General features: G+C 38.9%; 1 protein-coding gene across 2 annotated transcripts in view; it reads left to right on the top strand.

Annotated features, from left to right (window-relative positions):
• CPQ (carboxypeptidase Q) overlaps positions 1–27,701 on the top strand; it is a 434,008-nt gene that overhangs the window by 333,766 nt on the left and 72,541 nt on the right. For both annotated transcript variants that reach the window (XM_054692097.1, XM_037503727.2), the window contains one exon: positions 24,504–24,705. In XM_054692097.1, the coding sequence (XP_054548072.1) occupies positions 24,504–24,705 (202 nt within the window). The remainder of the gene's footprint in view (positions 1–24,503; positions 24,706–27,701) is intronic.

Raw genomic sequence — 27,701 nt, 5'->3', positions numbered from 1 at the left:
TCTCTGGCCATTCTTGTGGGTGTAACATTTTTAAGTTTTTTGAAGATTCTGAGGAGTCCCAAGAAAATAACCACCTTCACTTCTAATGGTCCTCATTCTTCCTGCCTCCTACCTTGGTTGAATTTAGCTTGCATTCACTAGGAAGGAAATGCCACCACATAGAGAAGGATATCATTGTACTTTCATGTTTTTTTAAGGGTTTACATGTAGGAATAGCTTTCAACTTTGAAATTTAAAAATATTATAAGTGACTCTTTGAATTTTCAAATCAGGGCATAAACTGAGTGCTGACTAGATGCCATTTGCCTAGCTGGCTTCAGAGGGAACAGTGTTTCTCTTCTCTACTCTTGGAAGGAGAGCTAGATGTCATATCCCAAGGAGGAAAAACACCCTAGAGGAGTTTCAGCCGAATTGCTGGCTTTTTTTAATCTCTCCCATTTTAAGCAAAAATATGATCTGGCATAATTATAATGAGTAAGGTAATCTGGCCTTGAGAAAGCCTCATTACACAAGGTAATCAAATAAAATAGATTGATATGTTCCATTCTGGCATGGAAAATATTTTAACCTTTTCCTGATTTATTGCACGAACTACTGGCAATTGAATTATAAGGATTATGAACACTGCTGTGTTCTGATCATTAATAAGGGCAATATTTTAAATAGGCCTGATGAAATGAGGGGTGGGATGTGTGACAATTATAAAGACATCAATTTATCCTTACTCTAGCCAACTCTAAAACAGAAATGTTAAAATGAATATGTGTAATATTTTGTCAGAATTTCTCATGTTGCCATGCTGTGAAACAAAATTTCCTCCAAGCATGTAAATAGACAAAATTGTCAGCTTCTTTTAGTACTGAAGTTCTTGCCAAATCCCCAACCCACAATAGATTCACACTTCATTCCAAGTTAAAGGATCTGTTAGGAAGGCTTATGAGACTTCTTCACGTTACCTGGGCAAGTGGGTTTCTTAGGCACTTTTATTTTGCCAACTCTGTTACCTCTAAATGATGTTAATTTAGCCAGGGTAATGCTGCTCTAGTGAGAACAGGTTTGTGCTCATCTGGCATTCTGGTTATAAAAATAATAGAGCTGACGATATACTCATTCAGCATAATTGTGTCTGGACCGTGTCTCCAGCATGGCCTTTCTTACATCGTTACTATTTCATGCAGTATAGATGTGCTAATCAGAGGTTATTGTCTCGATCATTACGGCTGGGCTTGTATGCATTCTGTGTTCTTTCTTTCAGTGCATAGATATTTACATTAGTCTGTCAAGCACATCGCGAAATTGGTTTAAATTTCGTTTATCATAGTGAATTCTTGATCTGGAGCCCCTCGTAGTTCCAACATTCACATAATTTCTACAGCCCACCTGGGAGCTCTTTGAGGTCTTATTAGAATTTGTGGATTTTATTAGAAAAACAAAAGTAAAGGGCTGTCTTTTCCATTTGTTTGCTTCCTCCTTTATAGAATTCCACTGTGACTATGGAACTTCAGTATCTTTTGTATGTATGGTAGAGAGGTCCAGATATCCCCTGCGACAGCAGGACAATCTCATTGGCCACCTTGGGGTTGCACATCAGTAGGCTTCTACTCACCTTTTTCATTCATCTTTCCTTAGCAGGGATTCTTCTTTACTGGTTTTGATTTTTTTTTTCCCATGTAAGGGAAAAGAAATAGTTTAAAGCAAAAGACCTGCTATTGATTACTACAGTGGGAACTTCCCATGTTCCTAGGATGACAGTGGTGGGGCAGCATATCATACCATATGGTTTCAGATCACAGTGAGGTTTGTCTTGAGTGTTAGTTGTAGCTCAAGACATCTAAACACAATATCCCAACTTCTCTGCTACCATTACCAACCCAAATAAGGCAACTGCCTTTCAAAGTTGGTTCTGAGAACCAAGTGCCAAAACACTGACATCTACTGTGAGTTAATGTGACTGGCATCTTATCACATCTATTTGCCATTCCTGAAACCACAAAATAGGTTTTGTACCCACGAAATATTTCACTTTGTTTCTAGCCTGCTTTACCAACTTACTGGAGGGTGCCTATAATGTACAAATAATTTCTACCTCGGTGTCTCCCTGTTCTTAACAGGTCATGATCTGACCTGGAAGGACCTGTAGCAAATTTGTGTATGAACTCTCTGAGGAAATCCGGTTGACATCCAGGACACATGACTTTGAACTAAGATGTCATGCCTTAGGCTTTTGTGTGACCTGCGTGGGTCAGAGCCCTTGGCATTAAATCATTTCAGCACATATATTTGGGTTGAAGTTACAAAGTCAGCAAACCACTTTTGAATCACCACGGCTCTTTTAATTTGCCTGCAATTGTCTTCTTCCCCTCTGCTTTCTAAACCAGAGTTGGGCAAATTTTTTAAAGGGCCAAACAGTAAATACTTTACACTTTCAAGCTATACAGTCTCTTTACCCAACTCTGTCATCAAAGTGCAAATGTGGTCATAGACAATACTAGACAAATGAGCATGCGAGCATTCCAATAAAACCTTAGTTTTAAAAAGTAGCAGATCGAATTTGGCCTAGCAACCATAATTTGATTCCCATTTGAAACCCTTCCTGGGAGCAAATTTAGAAAATCTCCTTCTAAAGACTTTTCCACCCTCACAGTCACACCTTTTGAAGAAAAAGTTCTGTAACACATAGTAAAATTCTAACATTTAGAGTGTCTTGTACTTTCATTTAGTTGTATATTGGTAGGTTTTAATATGACCATTATTAGTAAGCCCAGTGTTGAGAAGTGGCATTTGTTTCTCCTTAGGTATTTTGCCAGCAGAACACTCCATCACCAGGTGAATATGCCCCTTAGTTTTAAACTAAAGAGCCAAAAGCCATAGTTACTTGACTGAAGAATGGTGTTAACATACTTTCCCAATATTTCGTAAACGTGGAATAGAATGCCTTATTAAGCTAAATGTAGTATAATAAAAAATGTATTTTAAAGAGTACATATGTTTTTACAAGGATAGATAGAGATTCTTGTATCTATCTGTCTGTCTATCTTATTGATAAATAGACAGACAGACATGGGTCTTTTAAAGGAATGAATACTCTAGGATACCTTGGCAACTTTCCTAGTCCTCAACAATTGTCATACTCTGTTTAAACACATCCTAGTTTTCATCCTTACATTTGCCTACAGTGTTTCTTTTAAAACCTGAATTATTGTCTAGAAGAGAGGCTCCTCCCAGAAAACCCCAAGAATATTATGTCCTTTGGTAATCAGTAACCCTTCTGGACGTGTGTCCTCTGCTTTTGACTGCTGTGGTTTTTGTATGCTTTGCTTAGACTACTACAACCAAAGAATGGCTTGAAGATGATGTAGCAAAGACATGGGCAGAATAAAAGTGCTGGGGATGCCAACAAGGTGGATGCCAAAAAGCAGCTACTGGTGGTAGTTCACTTTGTCCTCTGCAGAAACAGTATCCAGAAGCCACAATGGGTAATACTAAAACTGTTCTACTTTGAGTCTCAAAATCAAGACAAGAACAGAGAAACAGACTCAGGGAAGCAGCTGTGAATGCTCCCTGAGCACTTTCCATGATCTTTTGCTTTTCTCTGGAACTCTTTTTAATGGGTCATTTCACTACTAGCCCAAGTCTTGTGGTGATTTAAAGTTTACACTTGTCCCCTTACAGTGTTGGTTTTGGTCTGGCTTTCTAACTTACATATCAATCAAGATATACCTATAAGTCCTTCTGACTCATCTACTTTTGTAAGAATCTAATAGAAAGATTTGAACTTTGAGCCTTATTTTCTTTCAGAAGAACTAACTCTTGCATGCTCTTATCAAGTGTTTGTCCTGCATCTGCAATTACTCATTCTAGAAACTGAAGTTACCCCTGGCAACTAGCAGTTTGTCTAACCTGCTTTGGTTTCAGATTTTTCTTAAAGGAGAGTTCCCAGAATCAAATTTCTAAAGAGCTTTTATACCTCATACTGCAAAACACATATAAATAGCAATTCAAATTTAAAAAGCTTAACAAGACCTTTCAAGAAAGGCTTAAAATGGTTTCATAACATGAGTTATTTTAAGATTAAACAGAATTTCCATTAGTATTTAAAACAAGAGTGTAATTTGCTTTTATGAATTACTATAGTCCAATAAGAGATACCACCACATGAAATTAGAGGCAGTGTCATTGTAAGTACTTATAAATGTGTTTTAAGAAATTCTCAGGTATTAACTGAGGGCTGAGAGAACGTATGGCATGCTTTGGACACCCTCACCACTGGCAATAACTGGATAATTTTTCCCCTCCAAAGCTCTGAAAAATATTTTATTATACCCTGCAGAGCCAAATGGCAGGGAAACCAGGATGTTTTGTCATTTGAATTAAGAAAGGTCAAAGGGAAAGGAACATAATTGTAGTCAGAGGAAAAGTGCTTTGTAAAAATTGTTCATGTTTTCCCTTTAAAAGAAAGTAATTTGTGCCTTTCAAAAGATCTGAAAATCCAGTACTTGAGATTTTTCTAATGAAATTTACAGACAGAAAAGAAAATTATCAAGAATTTTGAAAGATGCCATTTCCCCAACAAATATTTAACAACTTCTTACGAGAGCCCCTTCTTTTCAAAAGTTCATGTTACACCACTTCCCTCTCATGAAAGACTTCCCTCTTCATTCCAGAAGGTTTTATAGGAACAGACTACTTTTGACTAGCAGGATATTTAAAGGATATCAGGTATCATTGTCACATCTCCTGCATCTATATGATCACTGATAAATAAGAGTAGTCTTTCATAGACATTGAAAAAAGCAATAAGCCTGGTAGTTGCTGGGTTACATACTGTTTTCCTTTCATTAAGAAAAAGTGGGGTGTGGGGGGATGGGTTTGGAGAGTTAAAGGATGTATCCAGGGACAGACATTTTAATTCTGTTCTATTTTTTAGCATTTTCAAGTAATAAGCTATCCCAGGTCATGTCCATTTAGTGATAACTAATTTAAGGTTGCAACTTAGAATACTGGAGGAGCAATTACAAAAGAAGGTAGCTGTGAGGTCTCCATAGGTAGTACCTTAATCCTACCTGCCCTAGTTGTTTCTATGTGAAAGCACGAAGGAAGGATAGATGAATTGGGGGTGAGCAGATGAATTGTGAGAAATTTAAACATTTGCAAACTAACCTCAAAGAACAGATGTTTTAATACTCGTTCTTAGTTCTTGATTTTAAGCATGTGGACACTAAGTTATTCTTTCTTTGATTGGGCTATTGAAAAAGATAATAACCATTAACATGTTCTTCATAATTGAGATGTCAGTCTGTTGGTACCTTAACTGGCAGGCTTTTCTAAATGTGTTGGAAAATTGTATCTACCACAATGGATTGGTAGCTCCATTCACTTTTCCTCAGAGAAAGGTGGCTGTGATCAAGAGCTACCCCTCTGGAGTAGTTAGTATGCTGAACTCTGATACAAGAGAAATGAAAAGAAAAAGAAAATTGAAGATACCCGAGAAGGGGCGAGGCAACATGGTGGCGAGGAGACGCTGCGAGTAAGATCTCCCATTAAAAAAAGTTAATAGGGAGGAAAAGCGGCGGGTCCCAGTGAGAACTGGGACAGGGAAGATAAATGGACGACTCCAGCAAACTACCTAAAGAAGAAAGTCGCCATAAAAGAGGACCAGAAGGGAGGAAAGCGCAGAACCCTGCTCTCCTCCCCCGCCCACAGAGTGGGCACTCTCCGACCAGCAGAGAGGAGGAAAACAACAAACCAAAACGGCCCACAAGAACAAACTACGCAGCAAGCGGGACTGTGAGTGGAAAGGAACTATTGCAGCCACCACACCCCGTGAACGGGAGCTGTGGAGAACCCTGCAGGATTCGCCGCGGCGGTGAGCGAACGGCTCCAGGTGCCATTAGAGAAGAACAAAGAGACTCTGGAGACGCTCACACAGACCCCGGCCGGCCGGTAAGCTTGCGCGGAAAAGCAGCGCGCTTGGCGCGCTTGAAAAGAAAAAACGCGGATCGGGATCGCGGCTGCCCAGGTCCCCGCGCCTGCGACCTAGGCTTGCGGGGAGACGTGCGGAGGTCCTCACTGGGGTGAAAGTCCCTCACTGAGTAAGCAGGAACCAGGCGCCCAGACACGGGAGTGGGGTGCAAAAGGCGCCATTCCAGTGCCACTGAACTGGGCTACAGCCCAGGTTCTGGACCTGAGGGCTTTGGAACTGACACCCGGGGCACGAAGTTCAGGGCGTGGGTTCTCCACGACGGTGGGGCACAAGGCAAACACAGCACCCCAAAGCCGTTGAGGTTTACCCTACCATTCCTGCTCTGTTCCCTGTCCCACGGGGTGGGGGAGGCGAAAAACAGCCCCCCCAAGGACAATAGGAGAGATCTCTGGCACCACCTAGCGACCAGGAAAAAAAAGTCACTAACACCCCATAGAACAGGAAATTTCTTAAGACTGCTTGAAAAGGGCAGAAGGCTCCCGGAGGAGACAGTGGCCAGCAGGGAAGTTAGCCCACGCCAGGCCCCTTCCGACCAGCAGTCTGAGCCCACAGAGGGAGCAGGCACCCACGTCCGGGGCAGACCGGGCGCACAGAAGAGTGTGCCTGAGACCGGAAGTGCAGGGACTGAGTCCTGTGTCGCCATTTTAGAACAGGGACATTTCGTCAGTAAAGACTGCCTGAAACCAGCAGAAAGCTCCCTCAGAAGCCAGAGATGGCTCCTGGAGGAGCCAGAGGGGAGCGGAGAAGTTCACCCAAGAGGCCGGCCAGTCCGAGCAACACAGTGTCCCAATGCATATGACAAATTAGAAAACAGACAGTAGGGAGTAGAAGAACCACACGCAACCTAACAACTCCTCAGGAAAAAAGCACACCACAAAAAGAAAACCACCCTCCAGATTACAACGACAGTAACTTGGAAGAACTTCTGAGACTTCCAGAAAGAGAATTTAAAATTGCTGTGATTAAAAAACTGACAGAAGTCATAAAGGAAAACAATGATATGAGAAAAATAATCAACGATCAGAAGAATGAAATTGAGTCCGTAAAGAGGGAAGCAAAAGAAACACAGGAGATCAAAGAATTAATGGAGGAACTAAAGAACTCTGGGAAAAGCAATGAAAGCAGAATAGATGAAATGGAAGAACGAATAAGTACTCTTGAAGACACAGAAATAAAAAGAACCAAAACAGAAAAGGAAAGAGAAGTACAAAGGAAAAAGAACGAAGAAAGACTTCGGGAACTATCTGACTCCATGAGGAAAGGAAATATAAGAGTTATAGGAATTCCAGAAGGAAAGGAGAGAGATGTAGGAACAGAGAAAATATTCCAGGAGATAATTGAAGAGAACTTCCCAAATGTGAAGAAGGAGCTGAAAATTGATATACAAGAAGCAAGAAAAATACCAAACTTCCATGACGAAAGGAAAAATACAGCAAGACACATAATAGTAAAGCTCCCAAGAATCCAGGACAAGGAAAAAATAATGAAGCTGGCAAGAGGGAAGAAACAGGTAACATTCAAAGGAAAACCAATCAGGCTGACATCGGACATCTCTGAAGAAACACTACGGGCAAGGAGAGAGTGGAGGGACATAGTCAACAGACTCCAAGAAAACAGATGCCAACCAAGAATAATCTGTCCCGCAAAGCTCTCCTTCCTCTATGAAGAAAGAATAAGGACCTTCCCAGACAAACAGAAACTCTGGAATTTCATTAAGACTAAACCCCCACTCCAAAAAATACTACAAGGAATCCTAAAGCCAGAACCTCAGAGGGACAAATAACAACGAAAGAAGGCCCAAAAAAAAAAAAAAGTTATTAAAAGAATAAATAAATAAAATCAAAGGAAAGACAAACACAATGGCAAATACAGATGCTAACATATCAATATTAACTCTAAATGTAAATGGACTAAACTCTTCAATAAAAAGACACAGAGTTGCAGCCTGGATTAAGAAACAAAACCCAACCTTTTGCTGTCTCCAGGAAACACATTTAGCTACAAAAGATAAAAATAGGCTCAAAGTTAAAGGATGGAAAACAATCCTACAAGCAAATGGACTAAAAAAGAAAGCAGGAACAGCTATACTTATATCAGATAAAACAGACTTCAAACTCGAAAAAATAAAAAGACAACCCAATGGTCATTACATTATGATTAAGGGGACAATACTTCAAGAAGAAATAACACTCATTAACATATACTCACCAAACGAAGGAGCACCAAAATATATCAGACAACTGTTGTCCTCTCTGAAAACAGACATCAGAGAAAACACATACGTAGTGGGAGACTTCAACACACCACGATCAACAATGGATAGATCAACAAGACAAAAAATAAGTAAAGAAACTAAAGCTCTAAATAAGGACCAAGAGCATTTGGGCTTAACAGACATCTATAGAACACTAAACCCCAAAAAAACGGAGTACACATTTTTCTCAAGTGCACACGGATCATTCTCCAGTATTGATCACATACTGGGGCACAAGACAAACATCAACAGATACACAAAGATTGAAATCATACCAACCATCTTTTCTAACCATGAAGGCATCAAACTAGAAATAAACCATAAAAGGAAGGCAAGGAACTTTCCTACCTCATGGAGATTAAAAACCACACTACTGGAAGACCACTGGACTAATGAGGAGATCAAAGAAGAAATTAAAAAATTCTTTGAATTGAATGACAAGGAGGACACCAATATCCTAAATGTATGGGATGCAGCAAAAGCAGTAATAAGAGGAAAATATATAGCAATAGAAGCTCACATCAAGAAACAAGAAAGAACTCAAAGAAACAACCTAATCTCGAAGCTCAAAGATCTAGAAAAAGAACAACAAAAAAATCCCAAAACCAGTAGAAGAAAAGAAATAATAAAAACCAAAGCAGAAATAAATGAAATTGAAACTAAAAATACAATCCAAAAGATCAATGAAACCAAGAGCTGGTTCTTTGAAAAAATAAATAAAATAGACAAACCCCTAGCCAGGCTCACAAAGGAAAAAAGGGAGAAAGCACAAATAAACAGGATCATCAATGAAAGAGGAGAAATCACAACGGACACAGCAGAAATCAAAAGAATAATCAGTAACTACTATGAACAGTTATATGGAAACAAGTTCAACAATCTAGAGGAGATGGACAAATTCCTACAACTCTACAATCACCCAAAGCTAGATAAAGAAGAAATAGAACACCTAAACAGACCAATTACAATTAGCGAAATTGAAATGGTAATCAAAAACCTCCCCAAAAACAAAAGCCCAGGACCTGATGGATTTACAAATGAATTCTACCAAACATTCAGAGACGAATTAGTGCCTATCCTTCACAAACTCTTCCAAAATATTGAGAAGGAAGGGACAATACCAAACACGTTTTATGAAGCCAACATTACGCTAATACCAAAACCGAACAAGGACAACAGAAAAAAGGAAAACTACAGGCCAATCTCCCTAATGAACACTGATGCAAAAATCCTCAATAAAATTTTAGCTATCAGAATCCAACAATGTATCCATCAGATAATTCACCACGACCAAGTAGGATTCATTCCAGGGACACAAGGATGGTTTAACATCCGAAAATCAATCAACGTTATCCAACACATCAACAAAAAGAAATATAAAAACCATATGATAATATCAATAGATGCTGAGAAAGCTTTCAACAAAGTGCAACATCCATTCATGATAAAAGCCCTTGAAATTCTTGGGATACAAGGAACATACCTCAACATCATAAAGGCCATCTATGACAAGCCAACAGCCAGTATCATTCTCAATGGTGAAAAGCTGAAAGCAATTCCATTAAGATCTGGAACAAGACAAGGATGTCCACTCTCACCACTGCTTTTCAATATAGTACTGGAAGTCCTAGCCAGAGCAATAAGACAAGAGAAAGACATCCAAGGAATCCAAATAGGAAAAGAAGAAGTCAAACTATCACTATTTGCAGATGATATGATAATATACGTAGAGAACCCCAAAAACTCCACAGAAAAACTAATTCAACTAATCAATCAGTTCACTAAAGTGGCAGGATACAAAATCAACATGCAAAAGTCAGTAGCCTTCCTATACACAAACAATAAATCTGAAGAAGAAGAAATCAAAAAACCATCCCTTTTATTATTGAAACAAAAAAAATCAAATATTTGGGAATAAATCTAACAAAAGAGGTAAAGGACCTATACAAAGAAAACTATAAAACACTGTTAAAAGAAATAGAAGAAGACACAAAGAAATGGAAAGACATCCCCTGCTCATGGATTGGAAGAATAAACATTATTAAAATGGCCATCCTACCAAAAGCAATCTACAGATTCAATGCTATTCCAATCAAAATTTCAATGTCATTCTTCAAAGAAATAGAACAATTATTGATGAAATTCATATGGAATCACAAAAAACCCCGAATAGCCAAAGCTCTCCTGAAAAAGAAAGAAGGGAATGGAGGCATCACACTCCCAGACTTCAAATTATACTACAAAGCCATAATCATCAAAACTGCATGGTATTGGAACAAGAACAGACATACAGACCAATGGAATCGAATAGAAAATCCAGAAATAAACCCACAGATCTATGGTCAACTAATCTTTGACAAAGGAGCAAAGACTATGCATTGGAGCAAAGAAAGTTTGTTCAATAAATGGTGCTGGGAAAACTGGGTCACTACATGCAAAAGAATGAAGCTTGACCACTACCTCACACCATACACGAAAATCAACTCAAAATGGATTAAAGAACTAGACATAAGACCTGAAACCATAAAATATATAGAAGGAAATATAGGCGAAACACTACATGATGTGCACATCAAAGACATCTTTACAGACACATCATCCAAAGCAGTGATAGTGAAGGCAAAGATAAACAGCTGGGACTACATCAAATTAAAGAGCTTCTGCACAGCAAAAGAGACAATAACAAAAACAAAGAGAAACCCCACCGACTGGGAGAACATTTTTGCACACAACACTAATGATAAAGGACTGATCACAAAAATCTGCAAAGAGCTGATGAGACTCAACAACAACAAAGAAAATAATCCAGTGAAAAAATGGGCAGAAGAGCTAAAAGGAAACTTCTCTGAAGAGGAAATGCAAATGGCCAACAGGCATATGAAAAAATGTTCAACGTCACTTGTAATCAGGGAAATGCAAATCAAAACTACCATGAGATACCATCTTACACCAGTGAGAATGGCACATATTAAAAAAACTAGCAACAACAAATGTTGGCGAGGGTGTGGAGAAAAAGGAACTCTTCTGCACTGTTGGTGGGAGTGCAAACTGGTCCAACCACTATGGAGAGCTGTGTGGAGATTTCTTGACCTACTAAACATAGAGCTTCCATATGATCCAGCAATTCCACTCCTAGGTATCTACCCAAAGGACACAGAAGCATCAATTCCAAAGAACACCTGCACCCCTGTGTTTATAGCAGCACTATTTACAATAGCTAAGCTTTGGAAACAACCTAAATGCCCAAAAATAGATGACTGGATCAAGAAGATGTGGTACATATACACCATGGAATATTACTCAGCATTCAAAAAAGATAAACACATGCAATTTTCAGCAACATGGATGGCGCTGGAAGGGATCATGCTCAGCGAAATAAGCCAAAAAGAAAAAGAAAAATACCGGATGGTCTCACTCATAGCAGGAATCTAGAAAACTTAAATAAGGGACCAGGAAAATGAATAACTATAAGAAAGTGAAAATCAGAATCAACAAAAAACTATGAAACAGAGGCACTTTTGGGGGTGTGGGGGGTGGGAGGGGAGGGATTGGGATCAGAAAGGGGGGGTTGCAACTGTATGGGGAATATAAAAATAAAATTTATTTAAAAAAAAAAAAGAAAGAAAATTGAAAGATGTGTTCAAGAGTCTAACAGCTAGGCTGTTTGCTTCCACAAGAGCTTGGCAGGAAGGCTTTGCCCACCGTGTGATTTTTGTCTTCTCGTCTTTTAGGCAATTGCTTTACTATGGCACTCTGCAGTGATAGTTTATGTTGAAAGACTCTGTTTAGCCACCTTTTTTTTTTTTTTTTTGAATCACCAAGATAAGCTAGAGCAAATGAAGAGGGGAAAAATATGCACTTGTACACAAAGCTTCTATCCTCAATTCTCTTAAATTGTAGTTAATGCAATTATACTGACACTCCTACTTTACAAAAACAAGGAGAATGTAAATATAAATTTCCCAACTGATTATTTCATTATTTAGACATGACATATGTGAAGTAATAAATTTACATCACTTTCATAAGAACCAGCAATTGTGGACTTTCATATTGAAATTTTAAAGTGTAATGAAGTTGTTTTCTTGTAATCACTCTGATTAAGTGAAAAATGCCATCTATATTTATATCTATCATGCCATCCTCTTTTAGCAGCTATTTACCATTGAAGTAGGTTGGTGAGATTTATGTAAGTTATAAATTTATGTAAGTTATCACTGACCGAGAAGCCTAAGGATATTGGGGGTATGGCTACCGGCAGCTACAACAGTCTACATTACACCTCTTTTTAAAAGACTCAAGCAGTTGATGTGTGAATAGTGGTGGAAAAAAATCCCTTTACTTTAAAATAACATCACCATTCACATTTCTTCAGTTAGAACAGCAGAATGTCAAATACAGCATTTTCAAATTTAAACTAGAAAATAATGGTAAGGCCCGAAAAAGCACAGAAGGAACTGAAGAGTGACTTGGTGAGACTGATTAGAAGAGGTTAAGTTCCCTATTTCCTTAATTTAAGGAGTTTCAATTGTAATTAGTGTAATTATGATTAATAAATCTTTTCAGGAAAGATAAAAGTACATTAAATGTACAGGTTGGCTTTTTTAAAACACACAATACTTAAAACTTTTGTTGTTAGAATCACGATCTATCAGAGTCTGAGGGTCACAGGAATACCTCTTGGTCATCAGCAGTGAGGCATCTGGCACCCAGGAGAGGCCACTTTGTTTTAATGAGGAGCTAGAAATGTATCATTAGGGGTTGATAAGAATGTCTGATTATGAGACATATTAAATATAGGTTTTCATGTGTATTTTCAACAGTGCTATTTTTTCATACCATTTTTAATTTTAATATTTCTAAGAGCCACACAGCTTTCCCTGAAATTCTAAGGAAGATTTTAACAAACAGTTCTGTCCCTGAGTGGAGGCCCTCACGATGTTTGCTTTGTTACACCAGCCTTTGCTAACCTTGAACACGCTAGGATCTATTCTAAAGATTTGGCAGTTTCTGCTGCCTTTAATTGCTTTGCTTTCATATGTGAAAATCAATCTTCTGTACATATCAAAACTTTATGAAGAATTTCAATCAATAATTAGGGACTCAAAATTTTTGTGATCCATGTTGACACCCATGCAAATAACTAAGGTGTAAGATGAATTACCAGAGACCCTTTCTGTGTAATGAAGTTTGCACATGGACAAGCAGCGACAACTAGTATGTGCTACAATTTGTTTCTTGCCTAGTATTTGGCAAGTGTCTTATCAGTAGCAAGATACATTCCAATTTCCAAAATCCTGAACCGGAGAAAAATGTGATTCTTATAATCAAGGAAATTTGATGTTTATCTGTTGAATTTTATAATGGTAGAAATAGGAAATACCACAAATTCAGAAAAACAGTATTTAAGTAGTCTACTGATTCCTAATTCACCTGGGTAGTCCAACTTCCACCCACTATCCTCCCGTAATTACTCATCTTTCATCCTCAAAGGGGTTTTGGCTTGGGTGATAATTGATACAGCTATTCTACCTAAGAGACTTTCTTCTTGGTGATAAGAGTAGTAAGTCTCAAAGGGATGAATAGTTGGGTATATAATATACCTTTGAAAACATATAATAAATTCATGTAATCCTCAGAAAAACCACTATTAAATCAGTCTTTCTTTGTTGAAGAAGTAAGAAGCTCAGTGAGATTAAATGACTTGCCAAGGTTATGTAACAATTGTATAACAGACTAGGACCCCAACCCAGAGGTTGAAGTCAAACTAATTCTAATAAGCTTAATAATAATAATAATAATAACAGTAATAACAGGATGCTGCTGTTGCTCATCATTGTTACCTTAATAAAAAAAACGCTACCACTTACTCAATAGAGATTCCTTATCATTATTAATTCCACTTTTGCCATCTGGTGAAGCCCATGGAGGTTCTCAAACAATATTTCGAATTCATGAAATAAAACTCATAGTACTACAAGGATATAAATTTTATTAAATAAAGATATCGAAATGTTTGACTAAATATGTGATCTAGTCATGCCTTTAAAATGCATAAAATAAGATCATACATTGTAGTATATCTAATTATTTTTATAATTTCAAATAATTATGACGTGAATTTGAGATCTACGATTTCTATAGATAACAAAGTGAAGTTTTGCTACTACTACTGTGCTTTGTTGCATACAATCATAATTGAAGGAAATTTTAAATTTCAGTTAGAGATTAAATGAAAATAAAGATGTAATTTTTTCCCCATTTAGCTCCATGGCCACCTCCAAGTTTAAAAACCCAAGGGACACCAGATTAAGAACTCTTGCCTTAAATATCTTACAAAATGACTACTATTATCCCCTCCTAATAAACAAGTAAACTGAGACCTGGAGTAATTATGTAACTTGTCCAATATTTTTCACCTAATGGCCAAGAAGTGTGTCAAATGACATCAGCATCTGTTAATCACCTCATCTCATTTCCCAGTGGTAATCACCTTGCAAGTGGGAATGGTAGAATCCCCCCTCTCTGACTCACAACCCCATGAGGATTATGCTCCTACACCTCCTTCAGTGATACCCTTGAAGAAGATTGCAGATACCCAAAGAGAAATTTGAGGTGCAGTCTATGTACCTGAGTGATTTTATTCACCCTGCCTTGAGCATTTCAAGTATTCAGCCTCTTCCTCTAAGTGGTCCTCAGGTGGCTTCCCAGAGTGATCATTATTTCCAATGTATTTGATGCTATTTTCTACCATAGCTATTTTCCTCTTCTACCCGTAGGTGATTACTATTGCTACTTATTACTATCCTCAGATGAGGAAAATTGTTTTTCTAAACCTCCCTTAGCTCAATACAGGTACTTATTTGGGTTTTTTTCTGTAATCACTATAATTCCTTAGCCTCCTTTTTCAAAACTGTATCTATTAAATTATCTTAACTCTTCTCAAAGCTAAATTGCCTCATCTGTTTATTATTTTCCTTCATTTTGTCTGAATACTTTAAAACTCACAAAGTATGTGAAGCAATTGTTAAAGCTCTAAGTAGTCCCAGGATGCATTTATTAGTTTCTGTAATTGAGTTTTACTGATTATACTGTGTATTATAAGCCTTACATACTAACCTTAGCATAGCAAACCTTATGGTTTCCCATAAAATTATTTCATATTTAAGAAATTGTATTTAAATTCCCACTTGGTACTTCATGTGTTATTTCTCATCCTCTTCTACAAATTATGATTATTTTTCCCAGTCTTGCAACTTGAGTGTTTTCATCTTTGATGATGAAGTGATGATGACATAGGATCTGCTAAGTATGTATTCAGCCCTGTTTTCACCTGAGAAGAAGACAATTTTTGCCACACCACCTCAAGATTAAGAGTATCCATTTTTATTCCATTATTGAAGATTTGCTTTGTTCAAAGTTTCACTTTAGATAATTAAAGACCATTTTTAAATTGTTAACATTGTACATTGACTTCTAGGAGTCAATATGTTATAATATGCTATAAACATTTTTATGTTTTAAGAATTTTTTAATAATAGGCACTAAAAATTCAGCATTCTCTTTAGTTATTGGACGCTATACTTTCTTGAAAAGATTTCAAAAAACAGATTCTGAAAAGTTGATGTTGCCCTGTCACCATCACACGCAATCACATCATCAATATCATTATTGTTATCTTTACTGTCACCAATATGATCCACAATAGTATCTAGTTATGTGTTTGTCACCAATATGATCCACAATAGTATCTAGTTATGTGTTTGTGGAGTTTTCATATGCATATATGAAAACATGTGTGTGTATACACATGTGTTTAAATTCTTAATTTAAGCACTTTTTTGTACACTCAGTACATATTTATTGAGTGCCTTCTAACTTCCAGGCACTGTTTTAAACCCTACCCTCCTCTTGCTTCTATTCTAATCCTCATCAAATTGATAACATGCATCAAGACTGATAACAAATTAGATAAGTAAAATAATAGTATGTTACATGAAAAGAGCATCTGGGTAGAAAAACAGGAAAGGGAAAATATACATAGATAGGATATGTAGGGAGAAAGTTGTTTGAATTTTTGTTGGCACAGGGAGGCAAGGAAAACATATCGGAGATGGTGATGTTTAGGTAAAAACCTTAAGAGGTGAGCTACATAATATCTGGAAGAGAGCATTCTAAGCAAAGTGAGCAGTTGTTGCAAAGATGTTGATGAGGCATTTGCTTGGTATTCAGGAAATAACAAGCCGATGTGCTTGAGGTGAAGCAGTCAAGGGGAAGTAGTTGGACAGGAGTTCATCAGTATAAAGGGGCCCAGATTATGCCAGTCCTCGCAGTCACTTTCTCTGAATGAGATTGGAACCTTGGAGACTTTTGAACAAAGGGCTAACAAGATCTGAATTAACATTGTGAAATGATCGCTCTTGAAGTTCATTTGAGAACAAACTAAAGAGAAACTGTAACAAAACAAGGCAATAATTCAGGTGAGAAGTGATGATAGTTTGGACCAGGATGATAGCAGTCAAAGGGATAACAAGTTGTTAGACTGTGGTTGTATTTTAAGGAAAGAGCCAACCGGGTCTATTGATGGATTGTATATAGATTGTGAGAGAAAGAGAAGAATCAAGTGTCACCCACAGTATGGAGTCTGTGCCACTAAAGGGTAAGAACTGGATAAAGGCAAAGGCAAGTTAGGTGGAAACCAGTAACTCAGTTTAAGCCTGTTAAATTTGAACCTGTTAAATTTGAGATATCAGACATCCATGTGGACAGATTTAGTGGACAGCGTCTGGGATTCTCACCTGAATTATTGCCTTGTTCTGTTCCAGTGTCTCTTTTAGTCTGTTCTCAAATGAACTTCAAGAGTGATCATTTCACAATGTTAATTCAGTCTGGGATTCAGAGGAGAGATCTAAAGACAGCCATGGACTCTGGGTTTTCATATAAATGCTGCATCTGTGTAGACAATGATGTTCTCTCTTTTCTCAACACCTCTGCCTACTGCCTAGTAGAAGCTCAGTTTCTGTGCTCTTAACACTAGGATTGCTGTTTTTGCTCTCCAAAGGTTATGGAGGCCCTCTATCTTCATCTTGAAGATCCTGTGATGCCCAGGGTCTGCATTCTCCTCAGACCTCCTCCACCCCATCCTAAAGAGCCTCATTGGGAATCACTGTCTTTCCTTCTCCTGATGACTCTCTCTCTCCTCTCTTTCCCCCATTGCAACAGTAGCCACTAGCCCCTAAATGCCACTGGAAGCACCACCATCCATTGAAGAAGTCAGTAGATTTTGTTTGATAGAGATAGTTTTTGACCTGAGGTTTCTTAATTCATAAAATCAAATAATAACTTTTGCCTCCAACCTCTTCCTGGCCAACATGCATTTAGAGTCCGGGGAAGGGTGGGAGTGTGGTGGATATGAGGAGGGATTGACAGGGATATGCTGTGATGGGAGGGGCTTGAGAAAGATAGAGAATGAAAAGGGCAGAGAATAGTGATTTCACAAAGCCAGCATGGTAGAGATTTGTTCTACAACTTCCTATTGAAATGTCTATGAAACTAGCAACATAAAACGCTTTACCAATGCATTATATGAAAGGAATCAAAATTTCATTGTGGAGACATTGAGTCCTGCTGATTCCAACTATTGATTATGTTGCTTCAACATATAGGAATAAGATTAAAAACTGAGATTGACACTAACCTGCCATGTAAGCCTTTTTAAAATCTGTTTACCAAATACCCTTGATACTGCATTCTTTCTATTCTGAAAGGGAATGTGAATATAATCATATTTCCTTTGTAGCGTATATAAAGTTCTTATTTCTTTTAGTCTATGCTTATGCCATATTTTCAGCCTTCTGGCTCACTGTTGTTACCATAGTGACATTTATAGAGGGATCATGTGTTTTCAGTAAGTTTAAGGGCTATCTGTGGACCTTAACCCGCTCAAGAGGAGAATTCACTGAGATCTAGAGTTCTTCAAATGACATTGTAAAAATTGGATTGCCTGAAAACATAGGTTTGTCTCACAACAGAATCCTGTGTGCACGCAGAGAATGATAGGGCTGGAGAGGGAGATCCAGAAGCCATTTATTCTGTTTCAGGCCCAGGCAGCATGGTGGCTGAACCACCATAGGTATCTGCACTTTTAGTACTAATGTAACATACCCAATACTGCCCATTTCCCCAAGATGCAGCCATTTTATCCGTCAAATAAAAATAACTGGTGGTACTCCACCTTGTCATCATCCCATACTGGACTCTCCCTTGGGTATCCAAGGCTTTTTAACACTGAACACTCTCAGAAATAAGAGTCTGAACTTCAGGGTAGACTGAACCAGAAAGTAGAACATCTTCTTGCTTTTACATAGCAAGAAGAAACCTTACCTATCATCCATTCATGACAGCTCTTTTAGCTAAAATTCTGTGAAGAATATGCCACCCACCCCACCAACAGACTCCTCCCCTTGACCCTGGGAATTCCAGGGTCACTGGTACAGCTGGAAAGATGACTGTAAACACTACACATAGTACTACAAGATGGCTTGTTCCCAAGAACTTGTTCTGAGTCTACCACCTGACCAAACAACATCACCACCATCATCTGTAAAATAATATCTACTGGACAGGAAAGTGGTACTGAGGCTGATTGCCCTGTACCAGGGTGAAATTTACTTCTTTGAAGACTAAAAAGGCTACATAGTTAATTCCAATTATTAGGAGTTTCTCATCATTTGACTTGGGGGTTGCAAGGTTACTGTACATCAAAATAAAAGACACCTCACCTAAATTATGAAAAAATAAAAGCTTTAAAACAAGGAAGCAGACAAATTGTGGGGGGAGGAGACAATGCTGATGAACTTGAGTCTTTGTTTCTGAAGAATAGTCTGGAATTTTATAAAAGCAAAGAATACAAACACCATCCTTGTGTTTATATTAGGAAAGAAGCATTTTAAAACATGTAATATGTATTTTAAACATTTTTCATTTGTTTTTAAAGATCTATTTATTTATACAAGCACTGGAGTACAAGCCAGAGGCACGGAAGGGTGAGAGAATTCACCAGAGACAGAGCAGGGAGCAGAACAGGCAGAAGGACCGAAAACATGCTGAGGGGAGCAGCAGGCGAGACAGGAGCAGTCTGCCGCACCATGTAGGTATCTCCCTGGCCAGTAGGGAATAGAACAGGTGCTGCAGAGGCTGCGGACAGCTTCACAGCACTGCGCTCAATCTGCTGCGTTACCAGGAAGGCCCTTTCATCTTTTAAAGCTTGCATTGAATCCAAAAAAATGCTAATGGTTACCAAATTGTTCTTTGGCAGAATAAGCTGACCCTTAAAAAAAAAGAAAAAAGTGATAGGATGTGATTCTAAGGACAGAGTTATGAATCCTCAACCCTGAGCAGATAGTAACTAATCCAGTAATCCCAACTGAGGAGGTTACTTGGGGGCATTTCTCTATGTTGCTCCATGTGCCTTACATGGAAGTAAATGAGTCTCTATAACTCCTAATAAAGAGATGTTGTTCTTCATGAAGAGAGCAAAATGGGGGTGTACAGATCACATCTGATCTTCTCTTTGAACAGCTTAGCCTCCTCATCTATATGCCTCAGCTTGTCTCTGACTGTGCTGGTTATCTCAGCAAGAAAGCATTCAGTCTCCAGTCTCTAGAGATAGAGACTGGAAACCAGAGGGCAAATACCTTGTAATGTATGCTAAAGTAGTGTGAGTGAAATGAGCCTGGCTCCACTCCCCAGCCTCTAGCTGTAATCAGCTTTTCAAATCTACCCAGAGCACGTCCCCAACAACTCACAGCAAAGTGAGCCACACTGATGCGCATGAAGACACGTTCTCGAGAAGCAGTAGTTCTAACAGCGCAGTGACCCAGCTTATTCATTCCAGTTTCTATGTGCAGAGACATTTTGTTTTCCCAGCTTTTTCACCATGTGCTAACACTTAGACAATGATCCATGAATGAGGAGAGAAAGCAGTGTCCAGTGGGTGGTTTGTTTTCTTAGTTCTTTATTGAAAACATATGGAGGTGTTTTTATATAAATAGAAAACAATAAAGTGCCTCTATCATGTTAGGGGCAGCTAATACAATTTTGCATGTATCGAAATCAAACACATCTCTACCTACTCCAGAATCTGATTTGCTAACATCTGTACATCCTGTCTAATTCAGCTTCAGCTTGAAAAGATGTTTTATTATATTAGGCTTTTTATTCTTAATTGGAAGGAAATCATGGAGCAAGAGGTTTTCTGGTTTTGTTTTTCATTCTTCTCTTTGTTTCAACAAATTACTTTGTATCAAGGACAATAAATTCTGTCCAAGCAGACCTTGTATTATCACTAAAAAAAAAAAAAAAAAAAGGCTCTGTACTTCTTTGTATAGCTCATTGCAGTCTCTCTACTCTGTGAATTAAAAGTAAGGACTTGTGGTTCTCCCCTGGTGGCGCAGGCTCTTGAGCACAGCACTGTGAATCTTTCCGCAGCCTCTGCAGCGCTGGTTCGATCCCAGCCGGCCGGCGAGGGTCCCAAATGGCACGGCAGACCTCTCCTGCCGCGCCCACTGCTCCCCTCTGCAGTGTATTTCATCAGTTTGCCTGTTCTGTTCCCTGCTCTGTCTCTGGTGAATCCTCTCACCCTCCCGTGCATCTGGTCTGTATCCCGGTTCTTATATAAATAAATAAATAAATCTTAAAAAAAAAAAAGGTAAGGACTTGTGGTCTGACAGGGGAAGTGAGCTTCAGCCAACAGGAGAGCGAAGGGGGCGAGCACAGGCTTGGGATGCAGACCTCTGAGTTTGAATTCTTTTCCACTTACTAGCTAGGTAGTCTTGGAAAAGTTAATTAAACTGACTAAACCTCAGTTGCTTCATCTGGAAAATGAGAAATATAATAGCACTTATCTCACAGAACGATCATGAGCATGGTGTGAGATTAGCTGTAAGCATTTCACAATGTCTGGCATGTAGGAAGCGCTGAAAAAAATGCCACCTGTCATCATTATAAGCTCCTTTCTGTACATTATTTTTATGTTTCTGTCAACATCCTGTGACATTCCACAATGGCATTCACAAACTGTGTAGTCCCCTGTCCTTAGGACATCTGCTTCTTTACAGTTGAGCCAAGAAACCCTTACTGCACATTTTGTTAGGAGCCCTGACAAGTTCAACTCAGGCAACCACTTTCACTTTGATTTACAAGGGTTTGCTCTTTGAAGATGCTCAAAACTCCATACATGCAGGCTCATAGTGCAAGTTTTGAAAAAGAACATTTGTCCTAATATACCGATATACAGATGGAGAAGCCAAAGGCCAAGATGATATGATATGCCTTGGCCAAGATGATTGTATGACTTGGGGAAAATGGGAGAGCAGTCCAGAATATCAGTTCTGCATCAGGAATAGAAGAGAGAGAGGATCCAGGGCTGCTCTTTCATGTCAGGCTGACAGACAAACTGCTACCCAGCTCCTCTTTTAAACTAAGTATACACAATTATAAACATTTTATCTTATTTCCTTGTTGGAAGGATGGACTCTGCCTGCCACATTGGAACCCTCACCTGTAAGATTACCCAATTCTGTTTTTATTTGCAGATGTGTTTTGATATTTCTTTTCTCCTTTGTACAGGAGAGGGAGAGAGTTCTAGTGGGGAGTAGCAGAACATAAAAGGGGTAAGGGTTGGTGCTGCCAAATTACATGTCAACTTGATTTATCATCCAGGTACTAGTTAAAAGAGCCCTGAATGCAAGACATTAATGCACATATTTTGCATATTATTAACTCTAATGTTGCTTCCATCATGCTGTGGCCACAGCTAAAAGCCAAGGGGGCACGTTTTATTATAAATGCTTTGAATCTGGGCCTCCCCGGTGGCGCAGCAGTTGAGTGCTGGGTTGTGAAACTGCCCGCAGCCTCTGCAGCACCGGTTCGATCCCCGGCTACCAGGCAAGGGTCCTACATGGCACGCACACCTCTCCTGCAACCCACTGCTCCCATCAGCGGTGTACTTCGTCGCTCTGCCTGTTCTACTCTCCCCTCTGGCTCTGGTGAATTCTCTCACCCTCCCACGCTTCTGACTGTACCCAGTGCTTGTATAAATAAAATAAATAAATCTTAAAAAAATAAAATAAATATAAATGCCTTGAATCCTCTGAAAATCAAGATGAGACAAAAATTTCTTACAAGCAAGAGTGGAAATATGAGCAGACTTCTGCTTTGTTAACCTCCTCATCATGAACAACAACAACAAAATGTTGGTATTCCAAGGTCACTTTATACAGTCCCATTTAAGTGCCAGCAACATCCTTCTTTTTTTTTTTAAAAGATTTATTTATTTATTTATACAAGCACTGGGTACAGTCAGAAGCGCGGGAGGGTGAGAGAATTCACCAGAGCCAGAGCGGGGAGCAGAGCAGGCAGAAGGACCAAAGCACACCACTAAGGGGAGCTGCGGGCGGCAGGAGAGGTCTGCGCGCCATGTGGGACCCTCCTCCGGTGTCCGGGGAGCAGCCAGGAATTGAACCGGCACTGCAGAGGCCGCACGCAGCTTCGCAGCCCAGCGCTCAACCGCTGCGCTACCGGGGAGACCCAACATCCTTCTTTAAAACCTGCCTCTGTTCTTGTCTTTTTTAAGGACAGTACACTTTCATTTAAAATGGGATTACTCGTGGTAGAAAGGAATCTGTTTTAGGGGGAAAAGTACTTATACAACGCTGAAATTTTTATGTAGGTGAAAAATCGGTCTTAGAACAAGTGTTATTTACCACACTATCCATGCTATCTATGGTAGTGTGGATTTTGGAAAGCATAGAACATCAGAACCAACTCTGTCTTTTTCCAACTGTGACTTTGAGCTAATCATTTTACTTCTCTTATCCTCTGTTCCTTTTCTGTAAAAAAAAAAAAAAAAAAAGCCATAAAACTGCTTTGTCTATACTATGAGTTATCAAAGAAGATCAAAGGAGATTGCAAATTAGTATGCTTTCTGGAAGCACTATCAATGTTATTGATTTTTACTAGGTAAATGGTGAGGAATGAAGGCAGTGCTGTCCAAGGATAGCTTGGGAATACCTCAAGCAATGTAGTAATTGGTCAGTCTTGGAAAAGGCAATGGCTTCTGGGAAACAGACGGGTTTGGCCAGTTTGGAGGGCCTTAAGCTTGTAGGTCTTCGGGTTGAGTGGCAGTTGAGCTGTGCAACCTGACGAGAGCCTCTTATAGTCTAAGCTCCTGCAGTGACAATATTGGCTGCATGAAATCACTGTGTGCTTTCTCACCAGATTTTGTTTGGAAAGAGTTTATAAACTAGAGGCCTGTAGAGTTGCCAGGGTTTAGAGCACTATAGTTATACACCAGAGAGAGCTGTGTTCCATTCTCTCTCTGCCTGGAGAGTCAATAGACAGAGCAACAAAATTAGAAACCTAAGACAAACCTGTTTATTTGATGCCTTTAAACTTCAGCACCACTCACAATTAAAATAGGACAGATTATCTCTTTAGAGGAAGAGATTCAAATAAATAGATCCATAGGGCATACCTTTTGTTTTCTTTTTCTTTTTTTTTTTTTTTTTGGCTGAGCATGGCTAGTAATTTTTGAAGATCGCCATCAAATAGAAGAACTGTATCCTGGTACACTATAGTCAGTTAAGAAAATTAGTTAAGGGCCTCCCTGGTGACGTAGGCGGTTGAGCACCTCACTGTGAAGCTGTCCACAGCCTCTGCAGTGTGGGTTTGATCCTGGCTGGCCAGCGAGAATCCCACATGGCACAGCAGACCTCTCCTGTCTCGCCCGCTGCTCCCCTCAGCAGTGTATTTCGTCAGTCTGCCAGTCCTGTTCCCAGCTCTGTCTCTGGTGAATCCTCTCACCCTCCCGCGTATCTGGCCTGTACCCCGGTTCTTGTATAAATAAATAAATCTTTAGAAAAAATAAAATTGGTTAAAAGAATAGTAGGAGGAGGAGGAAAATTTGAGTAATTTTAATATGGGGGGCTTTATATTTCATTCCATTTTATTAATCTGTCTAAGCCAACTGGAGTTTAACAAATCCTGGGATGAGTAATTGTGCATCTCAGAACAGTTAGGTAATATACACACCAGACCTCAGTCAGGCAGAGCAACATGTGTTTGGCAGGATCTGGTGAGGAGATTACAGTATTTGATTATTTTCATTTGTGATATTTCATTTGATTATTTTCATTTGTTTTCTCCCCAAGGAGAAAAAACAAGGAAGCAAGAGATATGAACCAAACACTGTTCTCTCTTGTTTAGGCAAATATTTCCAATTATAGCCTGGTGATGGAGTCTGACCTGGGAACCTTCTTACCCTCTGGGCTGCAGTTCACGGGCTGTGACAAGGCCAGGGCCATCATGGAGGAGGTCATGCGCCTGCTGCAGCCCATCAACATCACACAGCTCTTCAGCGCTGGAGAAGGGACAGACATTAACTTCTGGATCCAAGCTGGAGTACCTGGTAAGACCAAAAGATGAAGTTGTGGTTCCTTATATAATGCTGATTGAAAAGAAAATCTCTTAATATACCACAGTGGCACTGATAGGCCAATGAATGCATGGAAACCCTAAGCTTCTGTCTATAAGGTATAATCTGAGGATACCCAAACTTAGGACAGCAGTACTCGCATGTATTTGCTTAACCATCTGTTCTCTCTTTCTAAACTCAAAGTTACTCACTCCCAGTGAGTCTAATTTAATAATGCTAGGATTGGGCCTAGAACTGTTTTGTTGTTGTTGTTGTTGTTGTTTTTCCATGAACAGTATATTTGGTGATTGTAGCACAAGTGATCTGATAACCAAAATTTGAAAAATAGCATAAAAAGCAATTATTACCTCTAATGTCCTTCTAGTTCTAATCCTGTGTTAGGAAATCCTCTCTGACTTCAGTAACTACCTAACCAAATATAGTGGTATCTGAAATTTTACCCCTAGAGATTTATTCTTTGAAGGTGGGGTCCTTTCTGCTAATCTTTTTTTTTCCCTTAAAGTAGAGATTCCTGAAAGAGCACAGACATAAACTGACTTTACCATGATCAGTGATTTGTCATGCTGACATTTTTAAGACAAGTTTTGGACAGGGATGAAATTATGTAACAGGAGTAGTCTGGAGAGGTTACAGGACTAGAATGGAGAATGATCTTAAAGGCAAATTCATACTATCTCACTAATTTGACTAATATTTGTGATGGGAAGGGGTTATTTATGGTATTAAGTATCTAGATCTGATGTTGTTCCCTCAACACCGTTATATCCATAACCAAAAACATGGTTTAAAGATCCACTTGCAAATTGTTGAGTACTGCTGATAGAAAGTTCAGCTTTTGTATAGTTTTAATCCTGTTCCTAGAACCATTGGTGTGACTACAAAACATCTCACAGATTGAAAACTAAAAGGGTTTCTAGGTCTATGCCAACCTGTTTTGTAAGCCTTGCAACATGTTCATGGATTTAAGATTTTAAAAAAAGCTTATTCTTGAAATATTGTAGATTTTTAAAGCATATTTTAGATTTTATAGTTTATCATGTTCTCTCATAATTAAAAATAGGGATTTTACTTTATTCTAATACAAGGAACAAATTTTCTCCAATGGTTTGTATATATTTTAACCACATTTTGAAGTATATTAAAACAACATTTCCATTTACAACACTGTGCATCATCTAAACACATCTGAGATACTCTGTGTGTCATTTATGATCACAATTAAGGTTAGAGGGAAAGTAGTGTGTCCTTTAAGTTGTATAGGATATTTTCTCTGAATTTTAAATTTTTCCTGAGCCTTAAACTTTTTAATAGGAATCACAGTTTGATGTGTGCAGAAAGTATAAGGAAGAGGCTGACAGATTGTGGGTGAATTAGGGTTGAGATTGGGGGTGGTTAATGGGGAGGTGAGGAACAGAAACCAAAGACCGCAGTAGAACAAAAAGACAAGTGTTCCCTCCTTCCTTCTTGCTTTTGTTGTATTAGACTTGAGAACTGGCTGCTCCAGCTTTATATCTGCCATGTAGATATACCATGAGAGTTACTCTATTTGGAATTAAGCTGACTTAATTCTCTTCACAAAGATAAGAAGACGGTTTCCCCCGATTCCTTCTTGTGGGGTGGGGCATTGGAGTCCCACTACAGTTGCTTGAGAATGAACATGAATTATAATTTACTGAGCTCCTGTTATTTATCAGACACTCAGGCTTTTTGCTAACACTGGTTTTTATTTATTTTTTTACCTGTATAGCCATCCCTAAAGGTAGTTCTGAGTATCCCTATTTTGCAGCTGAAAGAAAGGACAGAGGGACCAAATGTCTTGCCCAAGGCTGTCCTGCTCTAAGTACAGAAGTTGGCCTGAGAACAGGCCCCTTTGGTTTCAAGGCTGGTAGCCCTTTTCCCGCAAGATGCAGAAACCACACAGGGGAGAATGGAATGCTGAGATGGTCTCCGGAATCTATGGTGGTGTCTAAAGTGTTTATCTTAATTCAGCTCTTGCTTATGCAAAGGATTTTACTTCATTCCTGCTCCAGAATAATCTCCCCTGGGGAAAGGAGTTTGTTATTGTAAATAACTACTTATTTCTTCTCACATTCTTTCTTCCACTGCCCTTTCTACCTCTATACCTCAGGAAAATTTCTAGAGTCACTAGTTCATTTAAACTGCAACTCAGGGCCTCCCCGGTGGCGCAGCGGTTGAGCGCTGGGTTGCGAAGCTGCCCGCGGCCTCTGCGGCGCCGGTTCGATCCCCAGCTGCTCCCCGGCCACCAGAGGAGGGTCCCACATGGCGCGCAGACCTCTCCTGCCGCCCGCTGCTCCCCTCAGCAGTGTACTTCGGTCCTTCTGCCTGCTCTGCTCCCCGCTCTGGTTCTGGTGAATTCTCTCACCCTCCCGCGCTTCTGACTGTACCCAGTGCATGTATAAACAAAACAAACAAACAAACAAATAAATAAATAAAACATGCCTCTATAAAAAAAAAAAATTATAAAAAAAAAAAAAAATAAACTGCAACTCATGTTTCCTGGAATTCTTTTTTTATTTCATTTAGAGTGTTGTAAGATGGAATGAAAACATTGCTGTCTCCCCTTGTGACTTATGAGTTATCTTTTGATATGCCATCTTTGTTCTATTCTGGAAGGAATAATGGAACTGATTACATTATAAGCCTTGTTAGTTATTGAAAATTCCAGGAACTTCAGAAAAAGATGAGGAAACATAGTTAATCTAAAAAGGCAAATAAAAATATGCCAGTTGTGTACCATGTATTCTTGAAGATCTGGAAAAATATCATGACTTAAACTTAAAGGGAAGATTCAAAATACTGTTATAATTTAAACAACTACTCACCTAATATTTGAAAATAATGAGAAGTATTATTTCTAAACTTCATATCTATTTTCTTCTTTCTTTTATTTTTCTTCCTTCTATTGATTCAAAAAGTATTCATTGAGCTCCTTCCATGATCCAGGCCTA

The sequence above is a fragment of the Talpa occidentalis genome, unplaced genomic scaffold, assembly GCF_014898055.3.
Source record: "Talpa occidentalis isolate TD23 unplaced genomic scaffold, MPIMG_talOcc4v2.1, whole genome shotgun sequence".
In the NCBI taxonomy this organism is placed as follows: domain Eukaryota; kingdom Metazoa; phylum Chordata; class Mammalia; order Eulipotyphla; family Talpidae; genus Talpa; species Talpa occidentalis.
Note: the sequence above shows the minus strand (reverse complement) of the source record. Positions and strands in the feature narration are given on the sequence as shown.